The 18,813-nt window shown below is 46.3% G+C and overlaps 1 protein-coding gene across 2 annotated transcripts in view; it reads right to left on the reverse strand.

The window, feature by feature from the left end:
* Positions 1 to 901: 901 nt before the first annotated feature.
* Positions 902 to 18,813, reverse strand: part of Ido2 (indoleamine 2,3-dioxygenase 2) — a 44,672-nt gene continuing 26,760 nt past the window's right edge. For both annotated transcript variants that reach the window (XM_076913916.1, XM_034520516.2), the window contains 5 exons: positions 18,106 to 18,205; positions 17,020 to 17,137; positions 9,278 to 9,329; positions 3,462 to 3,610; positions 902 to 2,242 (listed from right to left, as the gene is read on the reverse strand). In XM_076913916.1, coding sequence (XP_076770031.1) covers positions 1,890 to 2,242; positions 3,462 to 3,610; positions 9,278 to 9,329; positions 17,020 to 17,137; positions 18,106 to 18,205 — 772 coding nt within the window. In that variant the 3' untranslated portion in view covers positions 902 to 1,889. The remainder of the gene's footprint in view (positions 2,243 to 3,461; positions 3,611 to 9,277; positions 9,330 to 17,019; positions 17,138 to 18,105; positions 18,206 to 18,813) is intronic.

Raw genomic sequence — 18,813 nt, forward strand, 5'->3', positions numbered from 1 at the left:
AGACGCTGGAAAGCAGAAAACCTAAGCCAATCTTATGTCTCCTTATGGTCACAGGGACTATGGAACAACAGGGATATGGGCTTTCTGAAAGGATTTCTGGGTAGGATGACCCGGCTTGCTAAGTTCACCTTACCTGGGTCCATACAGGAGACAAGCCTTTGGAAGAGGCCAGACAATGAGCAGATGGCCTTACTGATGCTATACGCTTAGACAGGACCGTGAGACAAGCGTCCATTGCAGGTGTGTACGTACACATATGCATCTGCAAAGTGGGGAAACCCTAATTGGTGGAATTTACTTCAAACTGGTGGGATTGGAGTTTTCTGCAGCTAGGAAGAATAAGACTTTGAGCTAGAAATGTCGACTATAAAAGCCACATTTATTTTTATCTTAAACATGTGGTCTTACTATTTATTCCTATTTGGTTCACTTGCTTTCAAGGGGTCAATTAAAGCATTTTTCACATACAAATTTCCAGTGTCAGTAAGAAGAAAAAGACAGTCCTAAAAATAGTGCAGAGAGAGTTAAAATAGAACCAGCGACGTCTACACCCTGTGGGGGAGTCTCATTGGTTCCAAGTTAGTAGCTCATCTCTCTCATGCTGGTGACTTCCAGGCCTGCACAGACAGCACCGTGACCCCAAAATTCTCCACTGAGCATCTAACCCCCAGTGCTGAACTCAGCCTGGGCAGGGAGGAGAAGGCTGTCCCAGGTCACAGACAAGAGCACAGTCGGGGATTAGTGAATTGAAAGAGTCTAGAGCCAGCCATGGTGGCTCATGTGTGTAATGCAAGCACTGGGGAGGCTGAGGTAGTTCAAGGCAACCTGGGCTAAAGCATAGTAAGATACTGTCTCAAAGTAAAATAAAATAAAATAAAATAAAAACAACCAAAAAGGAAGAGACAGTCGTCATCATCATTGTTGTCATTGCGGCCACTGTAGTTATCATCATTGTTAACATCATCATCATCATCCCCATCATCATCATCATCATCATCATCAGGAGCAGCAGCAGCAACATGGCTCAGTGGCTCATCCCTGTACATCCCAGCTCCTCAAACACTAAGGCCTGTCTGGGCTACAGAGTTCAACAGCAGCCTAAGCAACTCATCAAGGCTTTCTTTCAAAATAGGAACCCAGAGAACTGGGGCTGTAGCCAGGTGGTGGAGCAGTTGCGTGGTATGTGCAAAACTTCGGGTGTAATCTCCATGAGGGCAAAGCAAAAGACATGAACAAAGACACACACACACACACACACACACACACACACACACACACACGTCACATACATATAACCTCTGAAGGGTGGGGCAGGAAGATCGCAGTTTGAGGCCCGTCAGACCCTGTGTTTCACAGACAAAAAGGGAATGAAGAAGGAAAGGAGGGATGGGGGAAGAGAGTGAACTGGGAAGGGGGAGGGGACAAAAGGAGAAAGAAGGAGGGGTTAGAGACAGAGGGAAGAGGGAAGTAGGGAGGAAGGGAAGAGGTCAGGGGAAGAAAAGATGAGGTGACATGCTCAAAGGCAATCAATTCTTTTCAAATTGAGCTTAGGTATCTCTGACTTGCTCACAGAACACTGAATGGAGACGTGGTTGGAGCTCTCTGCTGTGAGGCAGGGGGATTGGGCAGGACAGAAAGGTTTCTAGCAAGCAAACAGGCTGGGGTGAGGTCAGGGTGGGAGCCACTTGATCAAAGGACATGGTGTTCTTTGCAGTAAAGCTATGCTTGGACCCAGACAGAGCTCTGATCCTGGCTCCAGGTCCTACAAGACATGACTGCTAAGCACAAGGATGCAGGACATGGCTGCTAAGAATTAGGATGCTGGATGTGAAATGCTAAGTACTAGGGGGCAGGGCAAGAATAGCTAAGCATTCGGATGCAGAATGGGACTACGAATCACCAGGACACAGGATGGCCTCCATGGTCTTCTCTCTGACACTCTTCAAGAAGCTCAGCACAGCAGTGCCCCCAGTGCCCCTGTCTTCCAAGGCATGGGGTGAAACATGAGTCAGCATCCTGCTCCTGGCCTTGGTGGCCGCGGAGATAATGTATCTGGCCACCATGTTGATGTGGTAACTGCGCAGCTCCACCAGGGCCTCCACACACTGGTTATAGGCTGTCCGGCAGCCCCCGGGACCAGAGTCCATTATGTAGTCTCTCAGTGAAGGAGCTGAGTGGAGGTCCTCCAGGAAGGCCTTATGGGAAGGCGGCATGTAGTCCCTCATTCTGTGTAGAAAGCCAACTGAAAGAAATAGCCGGGGGTAATAGCTCAGCTCAGGCAGACATTCAGGAGGGTTTGCCCGCTGTTCCAAACACTCAGGTAACAGAAATGCTTGATGGGGCTCTCTCACTCAGCCTCGTCGGGCTTTGTTACAGCTGCCAAATGCTCAAACATACATTTCTGGATATTGACAGGAGATGCAGGGGAGAAAAAGAAGCAAGCATCTCTCGGATAATGAAGTTGGACAGAAATCTCCTAGTCCGTGTGTATGAGTGATGTGGTGTTTCCTGCGGAGGACTAAGAGGCATGTCTACAAACAGGCACATAGACCCTTACACTGACTGGCAGAACACACTGGCAAATTCTGTTTGCTAGATGCTTCTAGCTGGGGGTATGGGGGGAGCCAGGAAATGGAAGTTACCGTGCACATAGAGAAGACATTGGTAAGCAGTTTAGTAAAAACCTGGAGAAGCAAAAAATAACTGAAAACTTACACTTTTTTCTAGAAAGTCATTATACCTTTAACCGCTGTTTTCTGGGTTGTTTATTTTTTTATTGTTGTTGTTCTTGTTGTTTGTTGTTTGGTTATTTGGTTGGTTGGTTGGTTGGTTGGTTGACTGGTTATTGAGAGCCAATGACTAAAATCAAATGCTGAAACCCAGAAACAACCCTGACTGCTCCAGAGAACAGGCTCATGCAGATGAGGCCGGAGAGTTTCATTTCCTTTCGGTTCTGATCCAAGTTAAAGTCTGGTGGCAATAAATACCTTTTTGGAGCTATTAAACACACAGCTTTATGCTGCCAGGAAAATCAATAACAGCTATTTTCAAAGGCTTTACGGATGGGCTCCCTCTTCTGGTCCACATGGGTTTAGTGGGAGGCTGGGCCACAAGAAAGGCTTAGCAGAGTTCAGGCCTATTACTTGCTGCTTCAGACTGGGTCACACAAGGTCCTAGCCTTTGAATTTGGCATTATCACCTCATTGTAGAAAGGGGAATCTACAGATAAAGGACCTAAGCCAACACGACAGTCCACAGCCCAGGTCACAGCAATGTTTTAAGACTTGGAAATGAACCCAAGACCCTAATGAGATCCGATGCCCCGATACTGACAGCTGTTTTAGGCAAGTATAGACTTCAGGACATTTTCATTTATACTGTTTTTATCAGCTGCAAGAGATGTCCCCCTATTCTGCCTAGCTGTCCCCTCAGAGCGTAGGTGAGATTGGACTGCTGCTTACCACTTTCCTTGCAGTGCTGAATGCCCAGGAACTCATCGAAGGCATGAAGCACGGAGCTCTGGGCTGCACTTCCTCCAGAGTACTTCAGAGGCTCTGTGGAAACGCCCTCGTAGACCAGCCCCACAGGCATGGCTGGGTTGTCCTTCCACCTAGACAGGAGCAAAGATGGTGATGGTGATGGTGATGGTGATGGTGATGATGGTGGTGGTGATGGTGATGGTGATGGTGGTGGTGGTGGTGATAGTGGTGATGGTGGTGGTGATGGTGGTGGTGATGGTGGTGATGGTGGTGGTGGTGGTGGTGGTGGTGGTGGTGGTGATGGTGGTGATGGTGGTGGTGGTGGTGATAGTGGTGATGATGGTGGTGGTGGTGGTGGTGGTGGTGATAGTGGTGATGGTGATGGTGGTGGTAGTGATAACAAGAAGAAAAAGAAGGAGGAGGAGGCAGAAAAGGGAGAGAAGGAGATGGAGAAGAAAGAGAAGGGGAAGAAGAAGGGGAAGAAGAAGGGAAGGGGAAAAAGGGGAAAAGGGGGAAAAAGGGGAAAAAGAGGAAAAAGGGGAAAAAGGGAAAAAAGGGGAAAGGGGGGAAAGGGGAAAAAGGGGAAAAAGGGAAAGGGGAAAGAAGGGGAAAGGGGAAAGGGGAATAAAAAGGTTGCTAGACTACCCAAGGAAGTATTAGATAGACTTCATCTTTACACCATGCCATGATGGAGCCTTTTTCTGCTCCACTTAAAGGAGCCTTCCAGAGAAGCAAGGGTAGGAACTTTACTCATAGGTCTTTCAATGATTTAAACAGCTCTGTCGCCAGGCGTGCACCTATTACATCACCACCATCGACTGGACAATTCAAAGGCTCTGAATGAGACCCCACCCCCTCTGCTTATCACCAACACTATAGCCCAACACTTGTAACCCCACAAGTACAGATCCCCAATTACACACAAGCACACACAGACAGTTAACCGGCATTCCCCATAACACTTGGAAATGTTCGCAGTGTTAAACTGGTGGCTGGGCATTTAATGCTCCGTGAGAACTGTTATCAAGTGGTTTGTCACAGCAGCGATGACAAGCATGATGATGAAGAGCAGTGGTGTGACCAATGTTGTGGACACCAGAGCCTACGGGCAGCTGGGCAAAGAAAGCCTAGGGTTCCTGCTCACGCGTGACCTTCCCATGCCTCTCCTTCTCCCTCTACCCTTCCTGTATCCCTCATTTTCTGCCCCTCTCTCTTCTGTTTACCTCCCCATGACTTGGCCTAGCCTTGACCTGTTAGCTGAAGCCTAGTGGAGCACAGCATACCACACAGATACCTATAGTGCTTACACTTTATACATGAGCACACGCTCAGCTCACCCTGACCACTTGGCAGTAGATAGGGTCAGGCAACTTTTCCCTTCTTTCCTAAAGAAGCGAAGACTTGAGCTATACCAGGAACGCACACACACACACACACACACACACACACACACACACACTGCATTCTTAGGTTGCAGTTCCATTTTCCTTTATCCCATAAGTGTCTACCTTCACCAAGAAGCACATTGACCTCTTTTGCCGAGCAAACCAGCCCCTGGGCAACAGGGTAAGTAGCAGGTTTGCACGACTGTTTCTGCTCCCTGTCAGTCCAAGTCTTGCGTTCAGGCTAACTCCCTTGCCTGCAGCCTAGACCTTCCCCAGACTCTGCTCTGAGGCTGCAAATGCAACAAGGAGCCAAGTTGCCAGACTTGGTGGCTGTTTGAAGGTCAACCGTTCCATGAGTTTCAATGGTAACCAACTGGGGAAGTCATGTTCAGAAAAGAGGTACAGCATAAGAAAGAGGAAGAAGGGAGGGTCCCGCAGCCTGTGGGAAAAGGTCTCCATTCTGGGCAGATACAGAATATAAGCTCAACTTTGTTGTACATTGGTGGTTAGCCCCGGGCTAGCATATTGAACCTCTCAGGGCCTTGGCTTTCTTATCTGAGTGGTGTTAGTATGAACTGAAGTTACAGGTGGTGATTCGGGGATTGTGAGGGAGGCCATGCCTATATTAAAGATTCTACCAAGACGATTGACTGATCATGGAGAGTTGGAATGTTTGAAGATCCACACCCAAACGACATTGGGCTATTTTTAACTCCTTCTTGCCTGACCCAACATCTCTATGGTGGTTTGGAATGTATTGAGCTAGTAGACAACAGGCTCCCATCATCTTAAGGCTGAAAGGGCTTTCATTCATCATCTGAATGTGACCTCTATACAAAGCTCTCCTGGTTTTGCTGTTACTTGCCTGCCTGGGACCCCCACCAGTGTTCTCGAAAAACCCCTTGATTGGTGACTTGCTTTGCCTTGAACTGTAAAAGCACCTCCATTTCCACACTGGAACATGCTCATTTGGGACAACTGGAATCTGTGTTTCTGGGCACTTATATTTGGCCAAAGAATAAACTAAGTCTTATTCCTTTGAGATAAGAGCTATGTTTGGCATTGACATTCATACTTATCTTATGGGTCATTGTAAGAACCGATTCAAATACTATTTGCCAGGTGCCTGGAACATATTAGACATTCAGTAAGCACCAGCCATTTATTGTTCTAGCTACCCCGGAGGCTAAGAATGCCTGCTGCCACTCTCATCTTATAGACACATTACACACGCCTTTGTGACCCTCGGTTCCCCTCGTTTGTAGGGGAACCTGCTTCCTGCACCTGGTTGAGGATTTGAATGGGATCCAGAGAGGCCTGTGAACAGCCCAAAGAATATCAGGGTTCAGGGCTAGTGAAACTGGAGAATGACATTTTATGAGGAAGCAATATTGCAGACATGAGAACTGTGTAAACAATGGACCTGGTCCACACCAGTACATGGGCTGCCACCTGTGTCAAGAGCAGCCAAGGGCACACACATGCTTCTGTTTCTCTGTGATCAGCTTTAGGTCCCACAGGATGAACATACTCCAACTCCTCTCTTGTCTTCAAGACAGTTGACATTCATCTCCATCTCTGCATCTTTTCTTTGGGTCCACCTCTGATACTTTCTTTGTGATCCTATTCTCTACCACCCTACCCCATTCAGCAGGTGTACTGACAACCTGAAACTCCAAACAGGACTATGCTTCTCAGAAAGGAAGCCAGCCCTGTCCCCGCTGAGAGTCCTCCACAATGACAGGCATTCTCGTTGTCACGCACATCTGAGTCTGTTCTTCATGTCTGCTCCCTCCTCTCAGTCATAGCAATTGTTCCCTCTGCTTAGAACAGGACCCCTCTTCCAAGCCCACTCCCTTGCCTGTGGATATCTATTCACATAGTACCTGGGATGTGATATTTCTAGATATCAATAAACAAGATACCCGAGCCACCACACCCAGTGGTCCCTCCCTAAAAACCTGCATCCTACCTTGCATTTCTTCATGCAGCCTCTTGCTGTAACACAGCTGTGGGATGTTTGTTTTGATTAGGTTTGCTTCGTCAATATCTTCTCCCCATCCTGAAATCAGAGGCTCCACAAGGACCACATGACTGCTTTTTTTTTTTTTAAACTGCTGTTTCCAGCACATTCAATGATGTCTAGCATGTGGTAAACCCTCACTATGGATTTATTAGTGAATGAGTGAGTGAATGAATGAATGAATGAATGAGAAAGGAGCATTTTGGTCAGTATGACACAGCCAGAAAACTCAAGGCAAGTATTTGAAAGAGCCCAGTTAGCTTTAGGGAACTATCAGATATGGCAATGTCAAGAACACCTTCAGGCAATGTCCTTTCAACACTCACTGAAGTGCCTTTGCTAAAGCCAGCTATGATGATGGTGAGGTAGGAAACACCAGCCAGAGGTCAGATGATGAACTTGAGTCTATTTTCGCACCCAATTCCCAGCAGCACTGAGAAACACAAATGCCTCTTTCCCCAAATAGGTGAACACCTTGCACAGGCCGAGCTGCTTTTGTGGGGGGCCATTTTCATTTCCGGTCTCTAGGATAAGGTTATTTTTAGACCCACTCCTGGTATATCTCTAGCAATCCCAAGGAAAGAGGAAGTTGAAGGAGACAACAAAACGAAGAAGCGATGTTTCCCCACAGAGCAATCTGGGACCAGCTCCTGGCCTCTCTGAGACCTGTGCTGTGCTGGAAACTGGAGGGAATACATCTATTTCCATACGACATCCACTCCTAAATAAAAGTGTGTTTTAAAGAAGCAACTGAGGAACTGCAGAAAACAGATACAGAGTGTGGAAGCTGACATTTTAAAGACAAGTCTACTGGAAACCCCCAACAATCCAGCTGTTTGTTGAAACTATAGCTCCATTCAATCTCCTACAGCCACTTAGCTGCACTGTAAACAGTCTCCGAGTTTGAAGTAGAGGGATAGCCTTTAATCAGATACCAGATTAAAAATGTCATTGCCCGGAACTTATTCTGATGCAAACAAAGTTTCCTTCTGATTCTTATCAAGCCTCTGACAAGAGGAAGTAGAATGATTCCTTTGAAAGACACTGGTGGGTAGGATTCTAAAAATAGTTCCCCAAGATTCCCAACTGAATTCCTAGGACTCTTAATACTATGAGCTGTTCCGGTCATCATGATAATTTATTATAGGACAGGGCAGAAGGACTTTTCAGATGGGATTAAGGTCACTGATCAATTTAGCCTTAATGTGGGAATTTCCCTGACTCATCCAAGTAGATTGAATGCAGCCACAAGAGCCCCTTCAAGAGAAATTTCCCCTGGTGGTGGTCAAGAGAGAAGTCAGGAAAATGTGTAATTCTAGAAAAATGCCAAGTGCCCTTGCTGTGTCAGGAGTCACACTGGGGGCATGGCGGGGAGGGGCAACATAGGAGGACCCTAGCAGGCCAAGGAAATTCCAGTCTGATACTTGCAAGGAAACAAAAATCTCAGTTCTACACACACACACACACACACACACACACACACACACACACACACACTTTAGTTTTTCTCCAATGGGGCATGGCAGTAATAGATTCAGCATTTAATCAGTCTCTTGCTATGTCTAGGCACAGCTTGGATGCTTCTCTTGATAGCATCACCGGCACCTCCAAGACAACAAGACACAAACATCCAAAAGTGAATTGGCTCTGTTAGTTGATGAATTAGGTGACAACCTGGTTTAAGCATGCCAAGGTAGGAATAACTGGGTGAAGACATGTGCTTGATGGGGGTAGGGGGATGAGAGCAGGCAGGCAGACAGACAGACAGACAGACAGAGAAGTGCATAGTCGTGAGACAAAACAAGAATACCCAGGCTCAGTCAATAACTGTTCCTGCTACCAATACAGCAAAAATGCTTCAAGCTGAATACAAACAATCAAACTGTATTTCTCACAACTCTGAAGGAGAGGAAGCCTAAGATCAAGGCATTGATGGTTCAGTAAAGTGAAGGCCTGGGTGCTTGTCTCCTGATGGGTCCCTGAATGCTATGCCCTCAAAGGTCAAAGGGCAAAGAGGTAAAACCATGACTATCATTTTCCAGCCTTCCTCTCCTCTACCCTCCCTTCCATCTCCTCCCCACACTCCTTCCCCCTGCCCACTCCATCTCCCATCTCTTTTTTTTTTTGCCCCTGTCATCAAGTTGGGGTTCTCAGAGGATCCATGGTCCCAGTCTGGTGGCTGAAGACAACCCCTTTGGACTTAAATTCCCAGCCTCAGAGCCTTTTTCCTTCTGATGGTTCTTAGGTTCTGGCCACCAAGGTGGTGACTTTGCCAGCTTGGGTCACTTGCCATACTTCTTACTTTAGGAAGCTTCTGTTTGTCTGTCCTCACACAAATCTGGGGAACTGTACAGAGGTCTCAGGCAGGAGACCAATTAAGCGGTACTTACCCAGAGAGGAAGATCCGGATGACCGTGTAAAATATGTCTGGGTCTACATAATCTGGAAAACAATCAAACGTGAACTTTACCATAGGCAAAAAGCAATTGGCCACTTGTGCCTGGACCCTGCTGCTTTCCTGGGGCTCCCTACCCCTATCTGATCTATGCAGAGCTCGGAATGGCAGCAGTAAATACAGATGGAATGGTCTCTGGAAGAAGGCATGAGTCCTCACAGGGCTGTTAATTCATTCCATATGCTGGCCCCCTCTGTTTGCTGTACATCAGGTTTTTGTACTTCACCAGTAAGAGACTAAGAACATCCTTTAAAAAATACTTTAAAAAGACAGGATGTGCAAGAGAATCTGGAAAGCCGAGAGAAGGAAGGAAAGCAGAGCCCACCGCTTTCACAGGAGAGGTGAAGCAAATGACTAACATCCAGAAGTTCCACTACTGCACAGGGCAGGGGTCACCACAGGTCAACAGAGCTGTCAGCCCCAAGCTGGACCAACCAGTCACTCTTAGGGAGGATGGGATTCCATACAGGACTCCCACCTAAGGAAGTGTGCCATCATGGCTATATTAATTCTAACTGTCTCTGATCTGCTTTGAAAGGCTGATCTTGCTACATTACTAAGGTCGTCTGCATTCTGGAAATTTAGACCGCATTTATCTTATCCAGATTAATGCTTATATCTCTATGTTTCTGAGATAAACATCTTTTGATAAAGTCTAACTAACAACCTGCCCTTCTCATCTGCTTCCTTCTCTCTCTTTGCACTCTCAGTCCAGTTCTTGTCTCTTCTCCCTGTCCATTCTCTCTGAAGCCCCAATAACCTGGAATGACACAATCTCAATGCTTTCAGACACTTCTCAGTGTGGTCGCACCCCCTCCTCAAGTGTGACTCCTCAATGTGGTTGTACCCTCTCTTCTAGGGTGTAACTCCTCAGTGTGGTCACATACCCACTCTCTTCTCGGGTGTGACTCTCCAGGGTGGTCACACCCTCTCAGGCATGACTCCCCAGAATGGTCACATCCTCTCCAGTATGACTGTGTCCTGGTGCTGGGTTGTTTTCTGGGACCTCTCCTTGACTTTGGAGCAGCTGGTGTGTGTTGCACGCACCTCTTTTGTGTCCCCTTCACCCGCGAAGGACACAGAGGCAGTAATCGGTTATCACTATAGACGAGGCTTTACTTCTTGTAACAGCAAAAGCGGAAAAGACCCCAAGCCCGGGAATGGCACTGCTATATATACCCTAGAGTGGCGTGTTCACTTCTGATTGGCTGTTCACTCATCACCCCATATTACGCCCCGGGATGGGCAGTGACTTTGGCGCGCCTTTTGCCTTTTGCACCTGCGCAGTCAGTTGTTTACAAGTGGGAGGACAGGATGTCCGCGCCATCTTGGCACTGCGGCTCCCAACAGGTGTGGCCATTTTAATGTCTGATGAAACAGACTTCAAACCAAAACCAAGCAGAAGAGATACGGAAGGACACTACATACTCACCAAAGGACATGTCAAAGAGGACATTCCAATTCTTAACATCTATGCACCAAACACAAGCGGACCCATTATCACAGTATAAATTGTACACTGATCTACTCAAGATCCAGCTATATACCACTCTTGGGCATAAACCCAAAGGGATTCACTTCATCCTACCACAAGGATACTCGTTCAGCCATTTTTATTGCTGCTTTATTCATAGTACCCAGAAATTGGAAACAGCCCACATGCCCCTCACAGATGAATGGATAGAGGAAATGTGGTGTATTTGTGCAATGGAGCATTACTCGGCCATTTAAAAAAGAATGAAATTCACTGGTAAATGGATGGAACTAGAAAAAAAAATCATCCTGAGTGAGGTAACCCAGACCCAGAAAGATAAATAGGGTATGTTATTCACTTAAGTGTGCACCTTAGATATTAGGTCAATGATAACCAGGCTACAGTCAGTAGAACCACAAAGGTTATGTATTGAGTAAGGGAGCACGGAGACAGAGATCCCTAGGAAGGGAAAACAGAATAGACAGTTATGGATGGACAGGAAATGAGACTAGAACAAGAGACTAGAGAGGGGAGGGGACAGAAGAGCTGGATGAGGGAGAGGAGGAATACAGGGAGAGACAGCTCAAACTAAGGGCCATTTGAGGGGAAGGATGGAAACCTAAGACAGTAGAGGCTTCCTAAAATATATACATATATGAAAGCGACCTAACTGAAATTGCCAAATAATGGGAGAGACAGAGCCCCAGTTGGACATCTCTTGTCACCAAATAAAACTTTTAGTACTGTGATTGGGTTACATCTAACTGAGTTGTTGGCCAGAGGTGTTCTGTGGGAACACCCCTCCTCCCCAAACAATCCAGACTGTATGCTGCTCTTCACACACTGACAAGTCCTCAGTGCTGAGAACAACAGCTACACAAGTCAGTGAATATGGAGAAGCCGAGCTGGTGACAACACAGAACCTTCGTCCTCCGTGCCAGCTTCTTTGGCACCGGAAGGCACTCTGTAAAATATTTAAAAAGCCAGCTACAAACCCTTTGCTCTACAATGGTATTCTACCTGCAAGATACGCTAGTTCAATTGTACAAAGTTCGTGTGGGTATCTCAGCAGTATCCGATTTGACTTAAAACCCTCTCCACAAAACAGAATTCATGCCTGAAATTGGTTGGGTGACCAAGAAGTTGAAACTAGATAGACCAAGGACCTGGGCAAAAACTAAATAATATTGATTTTTAAAAACAAAAAGCAATACAATGACTCTTAATGATGTTCTGCTATTCTCATAGATTGGTGTCTTGCTCAGCCATTCATCAGGGAAGCCTCCTCCTTTGGCAAATGAGAAACAAATGCAGAGACCCACAGCCAGACATTATGTAGAGAGTGAGAGACCTTGGAACACTCAGTCCTAAATGGACTTTAATGTTTCCATCAAACCCCTCCCCTCAGGGAACCGTGTGGTAGAGAAAACAGAAATCAAGAGTCAGAGGGGATAGAGGACACCAAGAAAACAAGGCCTTTTCAATCAACAAGGTCAATGCACTATGAAGTCACAGCCTGCATGGGTCTGTACCATACAGGCTCCTATAGCCGACAGGAAGAGGGTACATGCACCCACCCCTCACCCAGAAGCTGTCTCCAAGTGATAGCTACTTGGAAATGAAAACTTAGTTTTCTCTAAGGGAGTTTCACTGGGGAAACAAAATATTCTTTTTCTCCATTAATTAATTAATTTATCAATTGATTGATTTGACTTCCCGATCACTGCTCCCCCTCCTGGTCCCCACCTCTTAGGACAGCTGCATGCCAGGGAATAGACTGCAGCAAACAAACAACATGGCGTCTTTGGAGGCTCCCGTCTCTCATAATGTCATAGCAGGGAATCCTAGCCCCTCCATTTTCAAAATTGTATCTTACCTTCATCTTTTATTTTATTTCATATATTATCTTGGTTATGGCTACTATTGCTGTGAAAAAACAGCTTGACTACCCGAGCAACCTGGGGACCAGAGCACGCATCCAGTGTATGCTTCCACACCAGCTTTCTAGTCAAAGGAAGTCAGGACAGGAACGCCAACAGGGCAGGCACCTGGAAGCAGAGCTGGTGCAGAGGCCATGGAGGGTGCTGCTTACCGGCTTGCTCCTCTTAGCTTGCTCAGCCTGCTTTCTTATAGAGCCCAGAACCACCAGCCCAGGAATGGCACCACCCACATTTGACTGGGTCCTCCCCCATCAATCACTAATTGAAAAAAAAATGCACTACAGACTTGAGTACAGCCCTGTCATACATGGAGGCATCTTCTCCATTGAGGCTCCCTCCTCTTAGATGATCTATATGTGTTAAGTTTACATAAAACTAGTCAGCAAGCTAGACAGGGCCTATCTCTCTTTCTCATTTTTCTGTCTCTGTGTCTCTGTGTCTCTGTGTCTGTCTCTGCCTGTCTGTCTCTATCTCTCTCGCCTCTCTGTCTCTTCTCTCTCTCTCTCTCTCTCTCTCTCTCTCTCTCTCTCACACACACACACACACACAGACACACACACACACACACACACACACACACACACACAGAGATTTTTTTTCACCCTACAGGTTCTTTGTATATATACTATAGTTTCTGATTTAGTGTTTTATGGTATTCCTGAGTTTGTGGCTATATGTGCACCTATATCTGGCTTTTTGTTTTGGGGGCCTTATGTGTTTGTCTATCTATCTGTCTATCTGTCTATCTGTCTATCTGTCTATCTGTCTATCTGTCTATCTGTCTATCTGTCTACCTGTCTATCTGTCTGTCTGTCTGTCTGTCTGTCTGCCTGCCTGCCTGCCTGCCTGCGTGTGTGTGCCTTTTCTCAGGCTCTTTTCCATCTGTTTGTTTGTCTTGTCCAACTCAATATGATAGTTTTGTTTTATCTTATTTTATTTATTTATTTATTTATTTATTTATTTATTTATTTATTGTTTTTTCAAGACAGGGTTTCTCTGTGTAGCCCCGGCTGTCCTGGAACTCACTCTGTAGACCAGGCTGGCCTCGAACTCAGAAATCCGCCTGCCTCTGCCTCCCAAGTGCTGGGATTAAAGGCGTGCGCCACCACTGCCCAGCCTTATTTTATTTTATTACCCCTTAGAAGCCTGTCTGTTTTTTAATTTAACACAGAAGGGGATGAATCTGGTTGGGAGGGAAGGTGGGCAGGAACTGAGAGGAGAAAATGGGAAAGGACTGTAATCAGGATACATTATGTGAGGGAAAAATTATTTTTAATAAAAAGAAAAAAAATTAATGACTAACCTAAGCATACTTCTCAGGAGCAGGATCCTCACACAGAAACCCAGATAGCCTGTAAGTTACTGTGGAATCAGTAAGAACGTTCACCCCAGTGCTGGATTCCCCGTGAAAGTTTAAATACAGGCTTTGTTCTATAAGTTAGAAACAAACAGTGCAAAGGTAACTAAATAAAAAAGATATGTTTGCTAAACACAAAATTGCAAATAACTATTGCTAAAACAGAATTTCAGCAGCTGCCTTACTTTGAAAGAAACACAAGTAACCCTGCGCATGAAAACAAAACAGACTCAGACACTGCATTCACACACAAGGAAACTGGATAGCCAATGAAGGTATGTACCAGAGAAAGGTCCTTGCGTCAAGACAGCATGTGACAAATAAAGACTACCCAACAACTGTGACAAATGATTTAGAAGGGGTCATCAGAAAATGCGGGCTAATACTTTATGCTGTGTCTTGTTTCTCTGCCTGCTTTCTTTTCATAAGGTAGAAATTGGATATAATATCACAATCCATATTTGATGCAGCTTGGGCAAAGCCCCCAACCGAGGGGTTTTTTGTTTGTTTGTTTTTCTTTTCCTAGCTCCTGAGAGATAGGCTGGCCCCTGAAGGAGAAAAGTAGGGAGGGGAATGTTCCAGAGAAAAGGAAGAAGATCCTGAGGATACATGAAGCAGAGAAAGACACACCAAAGAAAAACAACAGAAGCCACCGCAGAAAACCTGCCCCTTTAACGAAATCTAACGAGAGACCATGTCGGTGTTACCTGCAGGAGGAAAACTCAATTCATTTCCTATCTCACAACATATGCAGAAGATAATAATAGGTGAATTAAGAACTTAAGTACAAAAGATAAAGACTTTGGAAGAAGGTATGGGGGACTATATTTCCAACTTGCTCTTCCTGAACCATTTTTTATGTAAGAGCTAATGAATGGTCCGGTGCCCATATTTCAATAGAGAACTTTTGCTTGCAGAAGGCATTAAACAAACCTTATTTGTACAACTATGTTAGGCAAAAGCCTGGGGACTTGGCTTGCAGTGCAGCGGGCCTCTGATGTCCACAAAAGGCATTTTTATGGACCCTGCATGCCTGGGAAGGAAGTATGTCCTGAGGGAAAGAGTAAACCCAGGATGCTTGCTCAAGCTGGGCTCTAAAAACAGCGACTGGTTATCTGGTAAAATCTACTTGGGGGACTGGGGACAGAGGGAATCCACCCAGCTAAGCTCTCTGAACCACACACAAAAGCAGGAGCTGCAGACCAGACACTGTCCCAAGGACATGCATGATCCCCTGCCTATGCCTTCCAGCACTTGATTTTTTTTTTAAATATAATCTCTCTTTTATGGTTACTGTTATAGTATAGCAACCCACTCCCCCCTCTGTGACACCGTCCTTCTGGCAAGGTGCCTGCATAGGTAAGGTGGTGGTGGCCTGTTTCTGCTCCTCAGTGCCACAGTGGACTCAGTTTGGAAGAATCATCGGAAGGCCCTTAGCTCCTTAGCTGTGTGTCCTTGTCTGATTTGCCAGCCTGCTTGGCAGCGCCAGGGATACTACGTTTCCCATGGTGCCTCAGCACTCGGAATGAAAACTCACTGGCCATTTCTGGACTTGCTGTCCTCACTACTACCTTATTTTGATTGCAAGAACGTCAGAGGTTGGGACATATCTTCCATCTGAGATGGGAGGAGGGCCTGCCCACACTGAGGGGCCCATGGGATGGTGTGGAGGGTGCTGTTGCCGTCTTTGAAAAGTGTGGAGGACACATGTCCCCTTCTTTCCCCACGCATGTGCATACAGCTAGTCCTAAAACCTTGAAACTCCCATTGCACAGGGAAATTTGTCTTAGGATCAAATGAGATGGAAGGAGTAGATCGGGGAGCTCCCTGGACTCCTTCAGCAGATCATGAAGGTCTTTTTGGACTTGTAAACTACCAAAACCATCAAAACTGTCAAAAACTATCACTGGGAGAGCTTGTGTTAGATACTACAGTGTGACTAAGGAGCACACAGTGTGACTTACTGGAAATACCAAAATCTTCACATCGGTCAACATCTGCACATGCTTAAGAATAATGACCCCAGGGTGTCTTGGCAAAGCTGAGATGCATCTCACCATCCAGGAAACCAACTAATTATGGAAATGAGTGATCCTGTGATCTCATGGGGACAGCATAGAGCCTCAGCGTAAGGTGACAACGTTACAACGCTTCTCCTTCTTCCCTTGTGTCCATGGACACTGCTTCCCGGAAGCTTCCTTTATAGGAAGCCAAGACTCAGGGAAATGGGTGTTTGACTCTGTTTCTCCCACTAAGGGGGGCCATGCTCATCCCTCGATCCTGCCTTAAACTCTCAGCAAGCACAGCTGACAGATTTCTGTGTTCGTGAAAATTAGAGAGCCTGCCAGACATTTTGTACCTCCAGACCAAGAGTTGACCCGTCAGGGAAGGGTGTGCCAGTACAGCGGCAGCTCCTGTTGGTACTGGTCAGAAAAGTCTAAGGCCAGGCTTAGATGTCTCAGAAATCACAGAGAGGAAAAGCAAACGGCTTTTGAGGGGCTTGCAGACACCTCCACGGGACAGCCCTGGCCACCAGCAAGCCCAACCTGAGAGGCTGAACCACAACCAGCCAGCATCCCCCTTGCAACCCATGCAGTCTCCCAGGCTTCAGCAAAAGCTCAGCGTGCCAAAGGCGTATCTGAACCCTGAAGAAGGGAAGCTACCCCAATCACAGGAAAATATAAAGAACGATTCTACAAAAATATTTCTGCCAACCGAAAAATAAATAAATAAATAAATAAATAAATAAATAAATAAATAAATAAATAAATAAAAACTCTCTGGGGAATGCTTTACACTAAATAAAGGTAGAACACCAGCGCCATCTTGTGGATAGATGAAACACCATCATCCACGTAGGGCCTGCCCAGGTCCAGGCCACTGGAGGCGCTGCTCCAGCATCTTACCATGCATTTGGGCCAAGGCTCTGGTGATGTCCTGGATGGAGAGTCTCAGCTGCTGCAGAGCATCAAGCAAGGTGTCCTGGCTGTGTTGCCGAATGGCCTCCACTCCCTGAACTAGGGCCTAGGAATGAGATTCGCATTCTCAGTTCAGGTGCTGTGAAGTAACTTTTCACTATAACCCATGCAGGATGCAGATCCCCGCGGAGCAGCCCATACTGCTGAAATATCTCTGGCATAAATTGTGACATCAAGGGCCTAAACGCTAGTGTTTTCTCATTCCTTCTGGATTTCCCATATGACGGTCGTTTCTACTCTGGCATCCCCAGCTAGGACAGTCCTCACTGCAGAGTTCTTGTGTGATATCAGACATCAGATGCCCCAGGTCCACAACTCCCTCTGTGCCAACATTGGCACTCTACCACAGAGTAGACATTCAGTGAAGCCATAAATCTATATTAATCTAAATGTCAGATATGAGTGCTCCTGCTTCATTGTCAAATGTCTTATACCCTGCCCTGCTATAACCTGTGAGATCTGAAAGAGAGAAAAAAAATGAATTTTGAAGCCCCCCAGGTCTGGGTCACCTGGGTGACTTCAATGGTGCCTGCTATCTGGAAGAGACCATTTCTTCTGCATATCTGCACAGTTGATATCTTGAAAGAAATATATGTCCCCCATCCCCAACTCAGGTCTTGATTCAGTTGCTATTTCGGTGGGGCAACTTTGCCGGCTCCTTCAAGCATGGATTTGCTTTTATCTGTCTTTTCACAAGACAGATAAAAGCAGATTTTCTTTTTCTTTTTGACCTACAGGACTCTAGCTTTTGCAGGACCATGAAGCAGTGACAGCTAGGGACAGCTAGTATAGTGGTGTCTGTTGCACCCTGCTCGTGGTCTCAGTGTGTAGACAGAGAAATTGGTTCACTCCAGGCTAAAAGAATACACCACAGGCTAGAACTCAGATCTCTTCCTTCCTAGTCAACCCTATGAGGAGGAGGACTCTGTCTGTCCATGTGGGGAAAACTACCATAGGGAGAGGACAGGGTGAGCTCTTGACTAAAGACAAAGGTGCTATGAAGTAAGAAGATACCTTAATGCCAGGCGCTGCTGCCTTCTCCACCAAGACTGTCACCAGAATGAAGCCCTGCAGGCTCTCTCCCCCCGGAAAAGAGATGATGGTCTCTAGGTTACTGGGGGGAGAGGCCAGGAAGGAAGAAGACCAGGTCAGTTAGATCCACGTTCCTATGACCTGAGGACTCTGGCTGTTTTCCATGGCCTTGATAATCCCACCCTTTGCCTCAGTGGGAGAGTCACGGGAACCATGCTGGACCGTTCTTAGCAAGAGGTGTCTGGCCCTTTAGGGTCACATCCTTCTTGTCCAAAGCCAAGGGGTCTTGGAGCTACAGTGAGTGATCAAAGTGGATGCCATGCTCTCTTTTACAGGTCTGTGGCTCAGGGAAACACGGCGACTTGTCTAGGGACATAGAACTGGTTATTTCTGGGTGCCTGATCAGGCATGGTTTCAAAATGTAACCTAGCCTCCTCTTTGCTTTTTGAGTTGTTTGTTTGGTTGTTTGTGAGGCAGGGTCTCACTATTATTGAATACTGTCCCAAAACTTACAATCCTCCTGTCCTTGCCTGCTAACTGTGAACATTACAGGTATGCCTCTGTGCCTGACTAGAGTTCTAACTAGGATAAAATGCTGCCACAGAGCAGGGGCTGGAAGCCTGTCATTTTCATAGCCAAACAGTAGGTGGAGCCCCAGGGACCCTAGGGAAGAGGGGCAGGAAAGATTGT

Source organism: Arvicanthis niloticus, chromosome 16 (assembly GCF_011762505.2).
Source record: "Arvicanthis niloticus isolate mArvNil1 chromosome 16, mArvNil1.pat.X, whole genome shotgun sequence".
NCBI lineage: Eukaryota > Metazoa > Chordata > Mammalia > Rodentia > Muridae > Arvicanthis > Arvicanthis niloticus.